This window comes from Mercenaria mercenaria, chromosome 2 (assembly GCF_021730395.1).
Source record: "Mercenaria mercenaria strain notata chromosome 2, MADL_Memer_1, whole genome shotgun sequence".
NCBI classification, from domain to species: domain Eukaryota; kingdom Metazoa; phylum Mollusca; class Bivalvia; order Venerida; family Veneridae; genus Mercenaria; species Mercenaria mercenaria.
Window position 1 is genome coordinate 75,142,203 of NC_069362.1, and position 19,953 is coordinate 75,162,155.

Here is a 19,953-nt window from a genome sequence, read left to right on the forward strand (position 1 = left end):
ACATTAGAACTTGCTGCCGATCATTATATTGTCTTTGATCACCTTTAATTTTAGTTGTATACAATATAGTAAGTAATAATACAGTTTATCTCGCATTCCATGGGATGGAGTGTTTTATTCAAGATAACCAAAATTCGACTCAAAATGACATTTTGTATCTTTGAGACACAACTTCACCTTCTGGTAGCCACTGTGTAGAATCCAGTAGAATCACACAAGCAGAAATAAGAAAGGTAATTACGAGGTCACCAAATGATTATACTGTTTTTCATACCATTAAAGCCATAACTCTGACAGTTTAATAGAAAAATTGAACTGTTGAAGCATGCCCGAATTGATATATACGTAAGATTCTGCAAGTTTGGTGCAAATCTTCAGTCAACATTTGAACAACATGCAGACCAACCAACAGGAACAACCTTGTTTGCAGCTTAACTTTACTAATAAATACACGATAGTGGATTTTGACAACTTGTAACTTTTGCTTGGTAGCATTGCTAGTGTTTCACAAAAAGAGAAAACTAAAACAATTATTTTATACTGGAAGCAGTTTAATTAGACAATAATCACAACATATAATGATAACTCTAGGTTAATTAACAAACTGATTATGTCAGTATCGGAAAGCTCAGTTTATAAGAAACGTAACAAAGCACATGATCATCAAAACATTTCTCTCAGAGTAGTCTCCCTTGAAATACAATATAATATGCTGTCCAGCTAGAAAAAATAAAGATATCATTCTGAACTACTCTGATTAATTAAATTCTTTCTTCTGCATTTTTATGACTATAGTTCAGGTTTAATAGAACAGTAAAGCTCTTTATGTGACTTTATAGCTTCCAAAGCCAAAATTCTGTCTTACAGTAGCGTCAGTTAAAACTGCAAATATAATGTACAGGCAAATGGAAGAGTATCTAAAATGGGGCTTTGTAAACACTCTTCCATTTTGATCTATTATGAACACTGCTTTAATATACAAGTACAAATGTGATATAATATTTATATGGTAGTTATCAATGTCTTATTTCAGGTCATCATTGGTATAAAATTTGTAGGATGATGAAGAAGTTAATAATATAATTGAGCCGTGCCATGAGAAAACCAACATAGTGGGTTTGCGACCAGCATGGATCCAGACCAGCCTGCGCATCTGCGCAGTCTGGTCAGGCTCCATGCTGTTCGCTTTTAAAGCCTACTGCAATAAGAGAAACCGTTAGCGAACAGCATGGATCCTGACCAGACTGCGCGGATGCGCAAGCTAGTCTGGATCCATGCTGTTCGCAAACCCACTATGTTGGTTTTCCCATGGCACAGCTCATATACTTTTATGTTGCGCAGGTGTCAGTAATACTGTTACTATTGAATAAGGAATATACTTATATTTCAAGCATTACAAATATACAAATCCACTGCACAAAGAAGTAGCAATAAGGTACTTGAATTTGTCATAGACGACACAGAAGAAAGCCATTAAATGCAAGAAGTACGGTGATTAGTGTCCACATTTCCTGTTCAGAGTAGACTGGCAGTTACAATTTCCTTTTGAATTGTACAGATATAGAGTACAAGACTTCTTTTCCTTATATATAACAGAGTGGAACCAAGTCCAATAAATAGCTGACAAAGGCGTCATTAGAAATGACCATGCTAATTGGAGTCCTACTTAATAGGGTCACAAGTGAGGAACAATACAGTAGAGAAATATGGAAATGCTGGGCTAAATGTAAAGAATGAAAATATAAGTTTTACAGTATTTATACTTGTTATTGTATGTATTTAAGATAAATGGTGCCAATTAATAGGAAATTGCCTAATCAAGATGCAACTGTACAATTTGAAAATCAAGACTAATATGGTCTAAATAAATAATGCTAAAATGAAAATGTTTTTGAAGCATATAATGCTTTCATGAAAATACAATTCAACTTTAATGTCTCTGTATACATTTGTCATTAACTTCAATTTTCTAAAAGTTGATAAAATGCCCAGGTAATGATTTTAACATAAACATTTTTGTTAAAGTATAGGACAAATATTGCTCCAGATATTTATTTTTCTGTTTAAGACAACATGATCATAATGACAAATGATAATTTCTTTTCAATATTTACGAGCATTGTATGTAACCACATAAACAACCAATAAAATTTTGTCTCTCATCCTGTCACAAAGAGACTGAAATCTCCTCCATTAGAAGATTTGTTCTAAAAGTCATGTTGAAGTGGTTTTTGTGCTTCAGTAGGACTTCCCATGAATTCATCAATGATTTGTTGCATGCTGTCACGCAACTCCTCTGGGGCGTTAGGGTCTGTCTCGACTTTAGAGTCCTCCTGCACCAAAGTTTCTTCTTTGCCGTCCTTAAGTACAGTTGTGGTGTGAATCTCTTTCTTCATAGTGATCCTGAAAATGTACCACTGCTTATTTGAATATTTAATATATAACTGAAAACTTCCTGACATTATTCAAAACTGGAAAATGACTTACTATGATCATCATAGAGAACATATACCTCAACTAGTGATTCTTGCCTCTTCTGACATATAAACCAGTGCTCATTAGACGACTTTTATCTAATACAATATTTAATTCCATCAGCCTATGTAAACACTAATTGTGCCATCTGAATTTTCTGAAATCCTATTTCAGCCTTGAAGACTTCATATTGAGACAGTCTTAGTGTGCATTTAACTATAAAAACACCAGATCCTATGGATTCAAAATCTTAGCACAAAAAAACACATCTCAGAAAGCAAAGCAAGGTGTGTCCTTACTACAGGATGAAATCTGTGTATTTTGTGACTAGCAAATTAATACTGCGATTTATACATATGTGATAAATTAATGCTCTATGACTGATACATACAGAGCCCACCCTTTACTTTATTTTATACACTGTAACATTTAGTAAAGAGAGGTTACCTGGTAGTCTGTGTGTCTCCACCTTCAGCTCCGCCTGCATCATCACCATCATCATTGTCTTCTGTTAAACATAAGAACAAACTTTTATATATAGTGCCATAACCTTGACTGGAAGTTCAAACTTGCACTGTCTATGGCAGGTAAGATACCTGTTACTTTCATAAGGAAATGTTCGATCTTATATCTTCTTCTTCTCTAAATGATTCATAACTGATGAGATTTTGTATCTAAACAAATCTATAACTCAAGTATAGTCTTTGTCATCAAAATGACAAAGCAAGAAAATTAATGTACTATTTTCATCATATTTCCATGGAAATTTGAATTTTCTCATGCAAAAATTACCAGTCTGCTATTATTGTAGTCTGTAAATTTCAACTGAAGGTCAGTCTGGGTTTCAAAAGTGGATTGTCAGTTTATGGATGTCTGCATGTCATTTAGCAATAGACCTGTCAATTTGTTATCTTTCTCAGACAGGCTTCTTCATCATTGTTATTAATTTGTCATTTCAAGGTTCATATTCCATTTCTATTTAGAACCCTGCCCTCAAAATAACACAGTAGTCTGGTATGTAGATGTAACCTAATGCATGACAGAATCCCTCTTCACCCATCCCTGTTCAATCTCACCCAGGAAGAACAAATTTCCCATCTGATTTTTGTTAAATAAAAACATAATAATAACAATACTTTTGCTGAAATATTACAAATAATTAAGTAAATAATTACCCTTATCTTGAAAATTTCATATTTGGAACTGTTTTTAAAAAATCAAAGGCCACAGGGTTTGGTTTTGTCCGTATTCTGCTTTGCAAATGGTTAGGCTGTCATAATGGTCTTTATATTCCGTAAGGCATACAATTTGAAAATAACACCAACAGCAGCTGTGGTTATACCATTTAATGCATTTTTTTCTTCTGATTTTCATATTTTTGTTAAGGAAGTGGCTATTTGTACGGCTCTCCCGTACAAATAGTGAAACAGCTGGCAGGTAGCTATTCATACGGCTCCTAAGGCAGTTTTGTAAACTATACATGCCTAGTTGAATATGCCATGTCAAGAAACATGCTACATTTAATATGTACTTTAACTGTCCTAAGTATGTTTGACATTACCGTTTTACTCTATGTGTTTAAATTGCTGCCATTTTTTAATTATCAAATATTTTTCTATTCTGTTTTTTTTTTTTTTTTTTTTTTTGTATTTTCTGGCTGCAAGTCTGAATTTTGTGCTCGCAGCGCTTTACATGTATTTATGGTAAAAACAAAATAGTTATTTACAATCGCGCTGTATGAAATTTTACAGGTAATTTTGTATAAAATCTGCCGTTTTTATATAACTTTGCTTAACATTATGTCAATATCTTATTACAAATGCAATAGAAATCGAGCTATATTTATTCTCTCGTGGTGCTGAAAGTTTGAAGCGATAATATAAAATAATGAATGCTCCATGCGCGTTTTTTTGTGTACGTGGATATGTGACTGAAAAGTAAAGAAATTGTTTGAAAATACATCAGTTAAATGACTTCAGTACAATGTAATTCAAAAGTGCCGTAGGAGCTGTATGAATAGCGACCTGCGGGCCATTTCACTATTTGTACGGGAAAGCCTCTTCCTTTTGTTAACAAGAGCGCCGACAAGAGGGGCAATATACGCCCGAAGGCTTACATCATAGGATGGGAGCAAAATTTTAAGAACTTGACTGTTGTAGCCCGAAGAACTGGAACAACAAAAGGAAAACTTCAAAAAACAAATCAAAGTCCACAAAAAAAATATTCATAGTCTACAAAAAAACCCTAATCAGATACAGGTATGCAAAAATACACCTAAAAATTAGAGGTACCATCCATGTTGTACCACAGAAAAGTGGTCACGGTTTTTCCCTACAGCCAATAATAAAGAAGTTTCAAAATAAGCTATTTATAGTAACATAAAAGGGAAGTAATTCAAAAAAAATATTATTGTAAGTACAAAAAAGAGATCTGCCAAATAACAAGAGCTCTCTGATGACCGCGCGCTCGACTATTCGAAGAATTGATTGAGGAATGGGTTCAAAATATTACCAAAGATATTCAGACAAAAGAAAAAAAAAGATTAGACAATGTTCCTGTATTTGTGGATTTCGATAAGTATTGCACTAAATGGCAATGTGTGAACCAATTTCAAAGTCCAAAAAGGGCCATAATTCAGCCAAAATAGTTGTCAGAGTTATGTACTCTTGCCTACAGATTGAAATCCTGATGATAAACAAGTGTTCAAAGTTTAAAAGCAATATGTCAAATAGTTTTGACAAAACGTGGACTTGTATGAAAACAGAACAAATTTCCAAGTCCAAAAAGGGCCATAATTCAGCCAAAATAGATGACAGAGTTATGTACTCTTTCCTACAGATAGAGACTATTATACTGAACAAGTGATAAAAGTTTTAAAGCCATACGTCAAACACTTTACACAAAATATTAACTGGTACGAAAAACTTAACCCAGATTTCTAAGTCAAAAGGGGCCGTAATACAGCCAAAATCCTCGATGGAGTTATGTACTCTTGCCTATAACTAGAAATGGTGATGGTAAAGAGGTGTTGAAAGTTTGAAAGCTTTATCTCAAAAGACTTTGTCAAAATATGAATTGGTACGAAAAAATTATCCAAGATTTCTAAGTCAAAAAGGGTCATAATTCAGCCAAAATCCTGGATGGAGTTATGTTCTCTTGCCTATAACTGGTCATGGTGATGAAAAGCAAATGTTGAAAGTTTCAAAGCTTTATCTAAAAAGACTGTCAAAATATGAACTGGTATGAAAAACTTAACCGAGATTTTTAAGTCGAAAGGGGCCATAATTCAGCCAAATTCCTTGATGGAGTTATGTACTCTTGTCTATAACTGGACATGGTTATGGTAAACAAGTGTTGAACGTTTCAAAGCTTTATCTCAAAAGACTTTGTCAAAATATGAACTGGTATGAAAAACTTAACGATGATTTCTAAGTCAAAAGGGGCAATAATTCAGCCAAAATCCTTGAGGGAGTTATGTGCTCTTGCCTATAACTGGTCATGGTGATGGTAAACAAGTGTTGAAAGTTTCGAAGCTTTATCTCAAAAGACTTTGTCAAAATGTGGACTGGTACGAAAAACTTAACCAAGGTGTGATGCTGACCCCGTGGTGAGTAGGATAGCTCTACTTATTCTTCAAATAGTCAAGAGCACTGCAATGCAGAGCAATATACACAAAGCAAAGTCATATATGATCTTTGACCCTTAAGTGTGACCTTGACCTTGAAGCGAGTCATCCGGAACATGCACTCTGCACATCGTTACAGTGTGGTAAACATTTCTGCCAAGTTTCTTTGAAATCCTTCCAGCAGTTCAAGAGTTACAGAGCGAACACGAAACAAACTGATATGACTTTCGACCCCCAAGTGTGACCTTGACCTTGAAGTAAGTCGTCCGGAACATGCGCCCTGCACGTCGTCTTGGTGTGGTGAACATTTGTGTCAAGTTTCTTTGAAATCCTTCAAGGGGTTCAAGAGTTACAGACCGGACACGAAACAAACTGATATGATCTCTGACTCTTAAGTGTGACCTTGACCTTGAAGCGAGACATCCAAAACATGCGCTCTGCACATCGTCTCGGTGTGGTGAACATTTGTGTCAAGTGTCCTTGAAATCCTTTAAGGGGTTCAAGAGTTACAGAGCGGACATGAAATTGCTAACGGACAGACGGACACCAGCGTCATGACATTCATTTTCAAAGGGAGACAACTGTTCCCGATTATTTCTTTACAAATGGCATTCATTTTCAAAGGGAAACAACTTTTTCCGATTATTTTAAGTAATCTTTGAGAAAAAGTTGTCTCCCTTTGAAAATGAATGCCATTTGTAAAGAAAAAAAGATAAACAATTGCTGAAAACTATGTTCCACCTTGTTACGTGAGATTTCACCACTCGCACGCTATTGCAAATGCATCAAAACAAACATGTGTAACAGTTCTTTGAAAATGATGAGTTTTTAAAGGCGTTTAACTGTCCGGAAGTGGAGCCCCTTTAGGCAGCCCTTTTCCAGAATTCAATGTTTATATCAGTATACTGACACTTGTTTCGTAAAGTAATATACATGTTTTACATGCTGTTCAATTTTCATGTCAAACAACTCTTTCTTTCCATGATTTGGTGTTGTTTGATTTTTGTTTCCCAAGGCCTCCATCGAAACCTTAAAACATTCATTATATAATGTCTAGAATAAGTCTGATCCTATTAGAGAGTTGCAATCAATTAAAGAATATGCTTGACTAAATTACCATCTACAGCCATTATACATCAGGTAAATCTGTCATTATTCATACTGTATCTGATAATGTAAAATCCTGGCTTGACTCTTCAATAAAGAAGTCAGGAATATTGATTCAAACACTTCTCTTTCATCCTGAATTATAACTTAAAATTATCTCTGAACACTTCTTAAGAATGTCCTTTAACTATCCAATAAATGGGGAATGCAATATATTGGACTGTCAAACCAAAGAGTCATTGTATAAACAAGAGGGCCATGAAGGCCCTGTATCGCTCACCTGACCTATTGACCTAAAGATCATCAAGATTAACATTCTGACCAAGTTTCATCAAGATATGTTCATAAATGTGGCCTCTACAGTGTTAACTAGCTTTTCTTTTGATTTGACCCCATGACCTAGTTTTTGACCCAACATGACCCAGATTCGAACTTGACCTAAAGATCATCAAGTTTAACATTCTGACCAAGTTTCATGAAGATACAGTCATAAATGTGGCCTCTAGAGTGTTAACAAGCTTTTCCTTTGATTTGCCCCCATGACCTAATTCTTGACCCAACATGACCCAGATTCGAACTGGACCTAAAGATCATCAAGTTTAATATTCTGACTTAGTTTCATGAAGATATAGTCATAAATGTGGCCTCTAGAGTGTTAACAAGCTTTTCCTTTGATTTAGCCTAGTGACCTAGTTTTTGACCCCAGCTGACCCAGATTTGAACTTGACCTAAAGAGCATCAAGATAAACATTCTGACCAAGTTTCATTAAGATATGGTCATAAATGTGGCCTCTTCAGTGTTAACTAGCTTTTCCTTTGATTTGACCAGGTGACCTAGTTTTTAATCCTACATGACCCAGATTCAAACGGGACCTTAAGATCATCAATATTAACATTCTGACCAAGTTTCATGAAGATATAGTCATAAATGCGGCCTCTACAGTGTTAACAAGCTTTTCCTTTGATTTGACCTGTTGACCTAGTTTTTGACCCCAGGTGACCCAATATCGAACTCGTCCAAGATTTTATTAAGGGTAACATTCTGACTAAGTTTCATTAAGATTGGGCCAAAAATGTGACCTCTAGAGTGTTAACAAGCTTTTCCTTTGATTTGACCTGGTGACCTAGTTTTTGACCCCAGATCACCCAATATCGAACTCGTCCAAGACTTTATGGAGGGTAACATTCTGACCAAGTTTCATTAAGATTGGGTCAAAATTGTGACCTCTAGAGTGTTAACAAGCTTTTCCTTTGATTTGACCTGGTGACCTAGTTTTTGACCCCAGATGACCCAATATCGAACTCGTCCAAGATTTTATGGAGGGTAACATTCTGACCAAGTTTCATTAAGATTGGGCCAAAAATGTGACCTCTAGAGTGTTAACAGTCAAATTGTTGACGACGGACTGACGACGACGGACGCTGGGTGATCACTAAAGCTCACCTTTGAGCACTTCGTGCTCAGGTGAGCTAAAAAGAATGCTAACACTAATTATACTACTCTTTTGAGAAATAAGTCCACTAAATGCTCATGCATTTCAATTAATTTATCACATATCTACATATCTTGTGATGAATATAGCTCTTAACTTCATTATTCTGTGTGATGGAAATGAAACCAAGTTTTCAATCATAAAGAAATAGGTACTAAAATAAACTATGTGATCTACTCGCAGAAAAAAAAGAAAGGGAAGACCTACTGCTCAATTACCATGAAAATATCAAGCTGTCTACACAATACAATAGAAAACATCTTCTTTACTTTGAGGGTGAGGCTGATATTGAACAAAATCAGATTACAAACCCGTTAGTAATGTTGTAGCTCATTAGTTTGTCCTTGATGAAGGAGGCTTAAATTCTGTAAATGATTGCATAGCCTTCAGACTACTCCAGTTGTCAATATTTATTTCTCTAAAACCCATGTCTTACATCAGCAGACAAGGAAATTATATCAATGAAATATTAAAAATACAGAAATCTGACTCATAAAGAAAGAGAAAGATCTCTGAAAATAAAATTACAATTATCCCCAAATGATTCAAATACATGCAAATAACAACTCTTTAAGGCAACAAGTCAGTAAAACAATTCAAAGCCTTTTGATCATGCAAAATAAGTGTAATACTTTACTTAGAATTGACATAAATTCATGTTTTGTATATTTAACAACACAACAGAACCAAATTATAACAATGAAATCGCCAAACACCAAGCATTTTCACACAAAAAAAACAACATATTCCTCTTGAAAAATCCATATGTAAAGAAATGCATTTCACATGTCCCCAAATTTGCCTGAGACTATGACCTTGCAGGTACGCACCTGACTGTTGCACCTGCTAATCATGCTAACACATGAAGTGTTTTGGATGAACTAAATGACTAACAGAACAGAAACCAACTAACAGAAATGAAGATTTCTTTACCAGTATGCATCCCTTAGTAAATATTTGAAGTCTGTTGTACATCTCATGTTTACCATGAGCAACTAAAGGTCAAATATGCCTAAAGTGAGAAAGTTCTGACAGATGATATTAATAAATGTAAGATGATATAATTATATTTGAAGAAAATTATAACAATCAAGTTTTGCCCCAACTGCTAGACATGTGTGCCTGGTAAACCACAGACTAGCCAAGTCTGTCTACATCCTGAACATGGGTCAAATGTTTGCTGATTTAAAGCCCGAGGCATGAGATAGAATTTCTCAAATATTACACAATGATAAACTTTATACGTGCATCTTGACCAAAATATTGAAGGTGAAATATAACACAAGTACTGTTACAGAACAAATAAGTCAGTTTAAAATATCAAATAAACAAGAAACAAAAAGAAATCTCACATACAATTCATAATCACAATCAAACACTTCATGCTGGACCAGCAACTTACAATAGTCAATAAAGAACAAAATTGGGACTAACACTCATGCAATGACCTTGACACAAGTTATCTGACCTTGATAATCAACAATCTCGTCTTCCTCTGAATCTCCATACTGAGGGTCGATAAACACTGGACCTGTTTTCTGAGCTAAATATTCAAAAAATATAACACTATACTAATTATTCTAACATTCTCCCTGGCAGTTACCTCTAAAAGTCTATCAAATTTTCACAGCAAATTAATAACCAACAAATAAACAACTTTCTAAGTAAAACATTATTAAAGAATAGTAGCTAAATGTACATATTACTTTATTTGGCTTCATAATTACATACATGTATCTTTATTAACAACACTCTTCAAAAACATTCAAAGACATGCTAAAGTCCTTTCCACTAATTTGGTCAACTCTGCTAAAAACAGTTTTCATTTTGTACAGGTTACCTAAAAAGCTTCATGTAAAATATGACAAAGAGAGAAAATATCAAGATATGTGAACAAATCAACATGTTCAATCTCAGTTCCAGGCTTCCTCTGTTCTAGCTGTTGAAAAGAAAACATTTTAAAAAGTATTCTTTAAAACACCACAAACTATTTCCCAGGTTCTGCATAGGCTTTTTCTGTAAACAGTGTACAGTCACAGTGATATTTTTAGTAACAAACAGCAATCGTCAAACAAAAACAATCACTTGATAGCAGACAAATTTGCCAATCACTGCACTTAAATGACAGGACTAGACAAACATCTCTAAAGCAAACAAAATGGTATTGTCTGGCAGATTTTTTCCATGTTCTGATGATATATTGGTAAAAAACAAGAAAAGATAAGAAACAAAATTCAGGAAACTTGATTTGATAAATTAAATGAATTTGTCTAGCACAAAATTGTTAGGCTATTATTGGTACAGTGAATCTGAACACAAATCAGCAACTGGAAAAGAAATTAGTGTGAACTGAGACATCACTATAAATGAGAGAACATAGCTTAGTTTACAAGCAACATCTGAAAAATGTGAGAAATCATACATCAATGACTATAATTCTAACACTTACATGCTTACATCTTATATCACTCTACAACAACTTCCCACACTTTCCTCAACTCTAATTAGGGAGGATTTTTCTCATTATTACACTAATTTCAACAACATGACTATAATTTACTGATAGAAGAAATTTTTGTATAAAGTACGAAGATTGTTCAAATATGAATGCACCTTAGCACATAAAAATGTATCTTTGATAGATTTCAATGAAAATTTTATTTGGTCTCCTCGAAGTATTCACCTCCAACAGATATGCAAAGTTTCAGTCTTCTAATCCAATCCTTGAAGGCATTTTCATAGTCTTTTCTAGGTATACTATGAAGACACTGGAATATTGCAGAACCGAGGTGTTTGCGCTGCACAAGTTTTGACCAGAAAGGTATTTTTTGAGCCTTGGGAACAAAGAGAAGTCACACGGGGCTAGGTCAGGTGAATAAGGAGGGTGAGGGAGCACAACAACCTTTTCTTGCTTCAGAAAGTCTTGAACAATAGACACCTTGTGCGATGACGCATTGTCATGTAGCAAAACCAGTTGCCGGTCTTCGATTTTTGAAATATTTCTTCAATTTTCGAAGAACTTTAGTCTTGTAAAACTTCGCATTTACGGATTTGCCTTTAGGTACAGCAAGGTGAATGGCAAGACCCTGAGTTGTGAAGAATATGGCATACATTACCTTCTTGATACTCATGGTCCGCTTTGCAATGCATGGTCATTTGCCAGGCTTTGTTGCCCATATTTTGTTCTGAATCTTTCGTTTGGGCTCAAAAAAGTGAACCCATGTCTCGTCACCAGTGACGACATTTGCGAAAGACCGTGCATTGTAATTTGGAAACTGTTTAAGCAACAATTTTGCACATTGCACGCGTGCCTTTTTCTGCTCATCTGTCAACAGATGGGGAATCCATCTAGCACAGATCTTTCTCATTTTCAAATTACTGTGAAACCATTTAATTTCGTCAGCACGAAATTTCGTGGTTTTGTCCAAAACGGCTATTTCGTGCGGACGTAAATTCGTGGATTTTCAATTTTTGTAAAAAAAAAAATGTATATAATTTCCACAGGAATAGATCTACTAGTACTTCTGTCCTGACATGTGCAACCTACACGTGTCAAACAGCGCTACCATGGTTACCGAAACTGCAATCTACGCCGCGGGAGATTAGCGAGTGATCATGTGCTAATTATTAATGACGGCGTTATCTATAATAATACGACCCCTAATTTGCAAAACTTTTTAAAACTATGAAATATTCAATAAGAAAAGTCGGCGCCAATTAAAAAGTGTCAAAACCGTAGCACCTTGCACAATTAGCATTCATAATCGAAACAAATATACAAGTTGATCATTGATCATTTGATCATGTTTTAAACAAGAACTAGATCTAGTTATTATACTACAAATTAAAACAAACTAGCTCTATTATAGATTTAAATCATGTGGTTTTATTCAGTAGTTACTAGTATAACCCTAGTAATAGTTACATAAACTATTATAAACTGGTCCGGTTTTTATCTATTTTCATTTATTTATGGTTTTTTTTTTTGCTAAAATGAATGGCGCGTCTGCATCTACTGGATAAAATTACAAGCTGTTGAACGTGTGCAAGTGTTATTTCCTGCCGAGAAAAGTGTAACGTGAATTAAGTATTAATGCATTGGACGCAAATCTAGCAATCAGATTCTCTAATTTAATAGCTCCAAAGTCGTAGTATTTTACTACCAAAAAAAAAGGCTAGCGTATAAACATTGCATAGCGTGTCAAAAAAAGCAAATAACAACCGCATTATAGTGCATTTAGCACATGACGCTACGTCAAACTGCTATTTTTAGTATCTACTTTTACTTTGACAAGCATGTCATAAACAAACCACATAAATGAAATAGTCGGTTTTGTTTTCAAGCATTCCTATGTTTATTGTTGATGGAGCCTCCATAAACTACACGAAAGCTGCAGGTTAGTACTGCCGCAATGCATACAACTACGGATCAGATCGAACGGCTATGGTGTCGTTTTTGGCGACTTTGCGTACAGTTAAAATTATCGTGGGCACAATTTGTTCGTTGGGACTTAAAATCGTGGATGAGCTCAACCACGAAAATTAATCCCCCACGAATAATAATGATTTCACAGTACGTTTCAGAATTGTCTGAGCTGCTCCTAATGAGATACCAACCATACTAGCTATTTGCCTAGTGGTGTATCTTGCATCAGTAGCAACTATTTCTTTCACTCTAGCAACCATCTTGGCAGACGTTGCTGTTTTCGGCAGACGGCCATGTGGTGCATCTTCTGTTGAAACTAACCCACATTTGAGTTTCTTAAACCAACAAATAACTGCTCTAAAAGACATTTCATTATATGCCCATAAACAGAACAGATTTCATCAAAAATGTCTTTACACCCTATGCCAAGAATACAATGATTCTTAATATAGGACCGTATTTCAATGGCGACTACGCTGACCTTCTTCCAACCATTTTTGTATTAGTATACACGAGTAGGCAATGTTTAGCGAGCAATATAGGAACAGCTCAAGTGAACAGATTTTAATGGGTGTGGTATCAATGTAAAGCTATTGTCCAATTTATTTGACCTGTCAAAAAATGGGCCCGGCTTTCATTATATTCTGTTCTAGCCTATATAAGATTAACATGAAAGCCGGGAACATGTTCTGACAGGTCAAATAAATTGTACAATAACATGTTTATCTACCCAATAATCTTAATTTCCTCGTGATTTTCGCATTATTGAGCGAGATAACGTTCTAGATGCATTCATATTTGAACAATCCTCGTACAACAGTTTTCAAAATGATCTAAGCAAAATAATCTATTGTATAAGGGGTATGGTAAAATACATGATTTTTGATCAATAAAGGGCACAACATGTCTGATTGGACCAACAGCAGTATACACATTCTGTACAAATATAAATATGATTTGGGAAGAAATGAAGGTGCTAGAGTGTAATCAATGCAAGACATAGCATTTCCTTTAGAAGTCAAGTACCATAACTCTAGATCTACTTAACTGCAACCTCAGGTATACATACTCCATCTTAATATGATAAGGCCTAAAAAAGAAAATTCTTCGTTTCTGGCAACATGCTCAAAAAAATTGGGCTAGGTAGGTTGGAAAATTTTGGTTTTTTTTGGATTTTTTTTATTGGAGATTTTTCGGAAATTATTTTTGTGTCAAAACATTAATACAAATAAGGGGGTTATGCCTTTAGAGCATCAGTAAGTTGATTTCTAACATCACTGACCATGTTTAAAGCATAAAAAGTGCAGTTTTGCAACTTTTTGTTAAAAAGTAGAAAAAAATATTCTCCAAGGCCATAAAAACATTTAGGGTCGGGCCAAAAATTTAGGTAGGTCGGGATACCGGAAACAAACATTTTTTTTTACGCCTAAGAATAAAGATGAAGGTGCAAAGTATAATCATGTTAAATACAGCAGTTTCTTATAAACCAGGGACCATAACTCTTCACCTTTTGGTCCAATTTGGCTCATAAATTGACTTGAGTTATACTGTGCCAAGATAATAAAATGTAAAATTTAAGTCTGGAATTTTAGAAGAAGTTAAAACTTTCTGATACTCTGAAATATGGTATAGGTGTCTAAAGGTTACAGCTAAACACTTCAGCTACCATGACTGACTAACAAATATCTTCTTTGAATGTTCTCCTAATACAGCATCATGTGAAGAAATACAGACCTAATAGGCAATTAGCTTCATATTCCTGTGAGTGGTGTTTTCTATTTGCTTTATTTAACAGTTTGTTTTCTCTCTTTTATCTTAAGTAAACAATTTCCATCTAAGGTAAAACAACATTAAGACACCATATTCAGTGTCACGCCCTACAGAATTCTCTCCTATTTCAATTAACACTTCAACAGCTCATCCCTAATTTACTTGTCACTGTAATTAGGTTAATTGTGCCTTTATACCAGTTTAAAGACACAGAGCTATAGCTTCACTTCTTAAATTGATTTCCTACCACATTAGTTTGTTTGCTTGATATCAGATGTAATAACTTATTTATGTAATAGTGGAATACCAAGTGAAGATTCTATACCAATTCTAAATTGTTCTCTGTATGTAACAGGCACTATCCCTTATCAATTAGAGACTTCTAATAGAACTGTGTTATAAAATCATATTGAAGAACATTCTTGACAAGGGATGCACCTTGCAGTTGTAGCATCTAGAGGACCAGAATTCCTTTGAAGAATGGAACATCTCTAGATAGGTGGTTAGCAAGTGAGGACCATCATTTGTCCCACTCTGGTATGGACCAGCTCTAGATACCGGTAGGTGATTAGAGGGTGTGGACCAACATTTGTCACACTCTGGTATGGACCAGCTCTAGATAGGTGATTAGAGGGTGTGGACCAACATTTGTCACACTCTGGTATGGAACATCTCTAGATAGGTGGTTAGCAGGTGAGGACCAACATTTGTCATACTCTGGTATGGACCATCTCTAGATAGGTGATTAGAGGGCGTGGACCGACATTTGTCACACTCTGGTATGGACCATCTCTAGATAGGTGATTAGAGGGCGTGGACCGACATTCATATCAATCAGGGATGAATCATTTATAGATGGGCAGTCATACTCAAGAGGACTAGCATTGGTAACAGTATCTTGATTGGTGTTCATAGTAGGAGGACCAACATTCAGGGATGATTTATTTATTTTGTTGGGTTTAACGTCGCACCGACACAATTTTAGGTCATATGGCGACTTTCCAGCTATAATGGTGGAGGAAGACCCCAGGTGCCCCTCCGTGCACAATTTCATCACGAGCGGGCACCTGGGTAGAACCACCGACCTTCCGTAAGCCAGCTGGATGGCTTCCTCACATGAAGAATTCTACGCGCCAAATGAGGTTTCGAACCCACATCGATGAGGGGCAAATGGTTTGAAGTCAACGACGGAGGCCCCTCAGGGATGAACGATCCCTGAAATGGGGGTCAGAGGTGGAGGACAAACATCTGTCACACCTGGGAATATGTCCAGGAATGTACCATTAGTCTCTAGACAGGTGGTCAAAGGGGGAAGAGATGGATCATCTCTGACACCCAGGGGTTGACAATCTCACACACCCAGGAAATGACCATCTCTCACACTCAAGGACTGACCATCTCTCACACAGATGGACCATTTCTTACATCCTGGGGTCAACCATTTTTCACACCCTTGGGTTCTCCACCTCTAGCACCCTGAAATGGACTATCTCCCACACCATGGGGCTGATCATTTCTAGATAGATAGTATTATTGCACGGCCCATCAGGGCCGGGCATATAGAGGTGGTTTTAGAATGTGCAATGGGTTCGGATTTGACAATTTTTACCCTTCGAATCATATTTCTGTTAAATTTTCGTTTGACACTCAGAAAGTGAATATTCTAACGTGTAATCGCAGCAATAAATGGAATTAATATTATTTAATTTTGTTCCTTCTGGTTTATATTTTGCAATATTTGCAGAATTTGCAGTATATTGAATCGGATTTGATCAATTTCAGCCTTTCAAGTTATTCGCGCAGGGCCATTCGCGCATGCGCAGTAAAATTATGTCATTCTTGCTGTACATAAAGTGCAGTCAGTGTAACGTCCTTTTTTATTAAAATATTTTGAAGTGGATTTTGTCAAGAACAAGGTACGTTGTTACCAACAATATTGTTTTTGATAACAATGCATTCTGAGTGCCAATTCACATGCGTTGATCTAAATTTTAGAATAAACCAAACTCATAGCGAGTCACCCTAAGTGATGACCTACTTACACTATCAATAGGAAACATGTATAAGTTAGATAATACATAAAAGTGTGTTACCGGCTGGTATCATCATGCGCGGGGGAATCTCAGGGAACGTAATTTGGGTAGCAAACGAGCCTCGTAGAGGCGAGTTTGCTATCAAATTACGTTCCCTGAGATTCTCCCAAGCATGATGATACTCGCCGGTAACACACGCGTATGTATTGTCTAACTGATTTATTGCATGATTAAAAACAGTAAACTGAACACATTTTTTAAATATCTTAAATTTAAAATATTTAAAAATATTTCCCCTCTTGAGCCTCCCTTAGAAACATTCCATGGTAAACCCCCAACTACCATATAAAAGCCAGAAGATGGCGCTGGGCAGGTTTTTTTACATAAATTATGCATGCTTCACATCAGAGATCCCTTTTTCAAAATTTTAAATAAACTACTAAAAAAAAAGGTATAAAAAGTGCATAAATACGCATTGAAACATTCTTTATCAATTGGTGTAATTGTTTTTCAAAACAAAAAGTTGTGAAATAGAGTTTCAAAAATAATTTAAACTTAAACTGCTAAAAATTTGAATTTGCTGGGGGGGGGGGGGGGGGGGGGGGGGGGGAAGGCGCTACGGAGGTCATGAACCCTGGAGAAATAGGGAATGTAAACAAACCCCACGTGGCTAATTTTATCAACAAACGTTTCATGTATCTATGAAATTAACACCTAGAGCATATTGTAAAACTTTGCCAGAAACGTAATTTGAATTTTTAAACTGAATAGAATATCATTATCATTTTTGCAGTTATATTTTTAAGTTATTTAAAAAATCAAGTTTTAAATCAAGATGTAGAGAACTAAACTACAGAAATACAGTAATAAATTATTTCAAATAGCTGATCATTTTCAACACACTATCACAGCAACACTTGCTAATTTCTGTGTATTGTTCTACACCCCAGACAGAGAAAACTGTGAGCGATACCTGTGTGCAACGGAATTTAGAGCACGGCTAACCGTGGCGATACCAGAATTTAGAAAACACAAAATTTCAAAGGAAAATGCCGCAGTCATGCAATAAAAATAAATAGCATGCTTTAGAAGACTTTTTGCTTAGTTACGCATTTTAATAGGTTTAGAGGGGAGTTGCAGTCAAAGTATCATTTTTTAATGTGCATAAATGTGAAGTTTTTGAAGACGGAATAATGTAAACAATAGACCACGTGATTTTTGGTGCGATTTTACTACACATACATGTACATATGCTACTTTTGGCAGGTGGCGCTGCGAAGGTTTTTCCAATTATTAAATGAAGCTATTTATAAACATATCCCAATGTCTGAAACAGTTACTGAAACATTAGGCATTTTAATTTATCAATTTGAGACCGCGTCAGAACTTCTGACTCGGTGTCTTTGAGAGAATTTTCTCTTGTACATACTTCCTGATAACAAGAGGCGCGAGGCAGTATGAAGAGACAGATAGTCGAAATAATCCGATGTATAAGCTTGTCTGAAGAGATAACATGTCTAGGATTTTGTATGTTCTGTAAAATTATAGATAGAAAAATCTTTGAAATCATGGATGGTCCATATATGTAACAGTACAGTATATATTTTAAAACGAAGAAATCCTAGAATAGACCATGTGACTTACGGCGCGAATAACTACACATGTACATGTAGTTATGTTACACTCGGCAGGTGGCGCTGTTCAAGGTTTTTCCAATTATTAAAGCGAACTATTGTTAAACATAATCCAATGTCCTGCACAAGGGGGCATTTCGTCTTATTATAAGGTCCAATGATAGTCCAGATAATGGGCGGTTTGAGACCTCGTGAAAACTTTTGACTCGCTGTCTTCTGGTACATACATGTACTTCCTGATGATAAATAACATTCTCATCCATCAGTTCATCTGGGGAACCACGGTAGACCTCTGGTATGCGAGAATGGATAAATAACAACCACTACTTTTCTGCTAGTTTTGATTACAAGACGAAAATTGTGTTTTGGACTCTTGTAAGTGTATGAATGTATTGAATGACAAATCAATGCTTTTGACATAAAATTAAAGTGATAAAGATTTATATAAGCCATAGATTATGACACAAACACATTTTTCAGGTTTTTCTGCATGACTGACAGCAGCTAAAATTGCATATTTTGTGCTACATTTATTTGATTTATTTGAAGATATCCCCAGTTTTTAAAAACTGCCCTCACCTCCCAGTTATGATCAGAAGTTAACTGTTGAATGTTGGGAGTATTTCCGTAAATGTAGATATGGATTTATAGGGAGATAACGCACCCACTCGATGAAAAAATGAAAATGTAATTTTAGTCCCATTCAAATACACTTAGGTGCTTTCACTTTGAAAAACAGTGTATAATTTCCAATCTGCACACTTTCCCGTCTTAAAAATCATATAGTATTTAATATACCCTGTATGACTACAATTTAGGTGCCAAAAAAAGTTACATGCTAAAGAAAAATAGGTAGGTAGCTGGTCAGTAATTTAAAAAAAAAAAATCTGGATTTTATTATCAAGTGGGACCTTTCGGAAACTATTTTTGTGTACAAAAATACGAATAAGGGTGTTATTCCTTTAGAGCATCAGTAACAGGGATATAAACTAGCTATTTTTATCTAGGGGCCCAGACTGTCAAAAACAAATGTTTAACATTAGGTATATGGGCATTTTCTCCAACAATGTAGGGTCTCAGCCCAAAATCTAGGAACAATGGGCTTCTGGCCCCTTCTAGGGGTGTAACAATATGCTAGACTCACGATACAATATGTATCGTGATACAGATGCAACGATATGGTACATATCGCGGTACGAATTGAGTATCGTAAGTAAGCATTTATGTGACAAAATAAAAATTAATCAATGTCTCTACTCTTGGAATGATACATTTCTTTAGTCACTATCTTTAACACTGATAGTATGAAAGATATCATACAATATTTCTAGTTTTCACTTATCGTTTCTGTATTGTGAATCAGACCTATGATTCGATACGCGTATCGCCA

At 35.5% G+C, this 19,953-nt stretch overlaps 1 protein-coding gene across 50 annotated transcripts in view; it reads right to left on the reverse strand.

Annotated features, from left to right (window-relative positions):
* Nucleotides 1-530: 530 nt before the first annotated feature.
* LOC123564339 (titin homolog) overlaps nucleotides 531-19,953 on the reverse strand; it is a 244,984-nt gene continuing 225,561 nt past the window's right edge. For 48 of the 50 annotated variants that reach the window (XM_053536978.1, XM_053536991.1, XM_053536997.1 and 45 more), the window contains 3 exons: nucleotides 10,169-10,243; nucleotides 2,923-2,983; nucleotides 531-2,403 (listed from right to left, as the gene is read on the reverse strand). In XM_053536978.1, coding sequence (XP_053392953.1) covers nucleotides 2,208-2,403; nucleotides 2,923-2,983; nucleotides 10,169-10,243 — 332 coding nt within the window. In that variant the 3' untranslated portion in view covers nucleotides 531-2,207. The remainder of the gene's footprint in view (nucleotides 2,404-2,922; nucleotides 2,984-10,168; nucleotides 10,244-19,953) is intronic. The other 2 variants (XM_053536983.1, XM_053536973.1) reach the window with 1 other exon arrangement.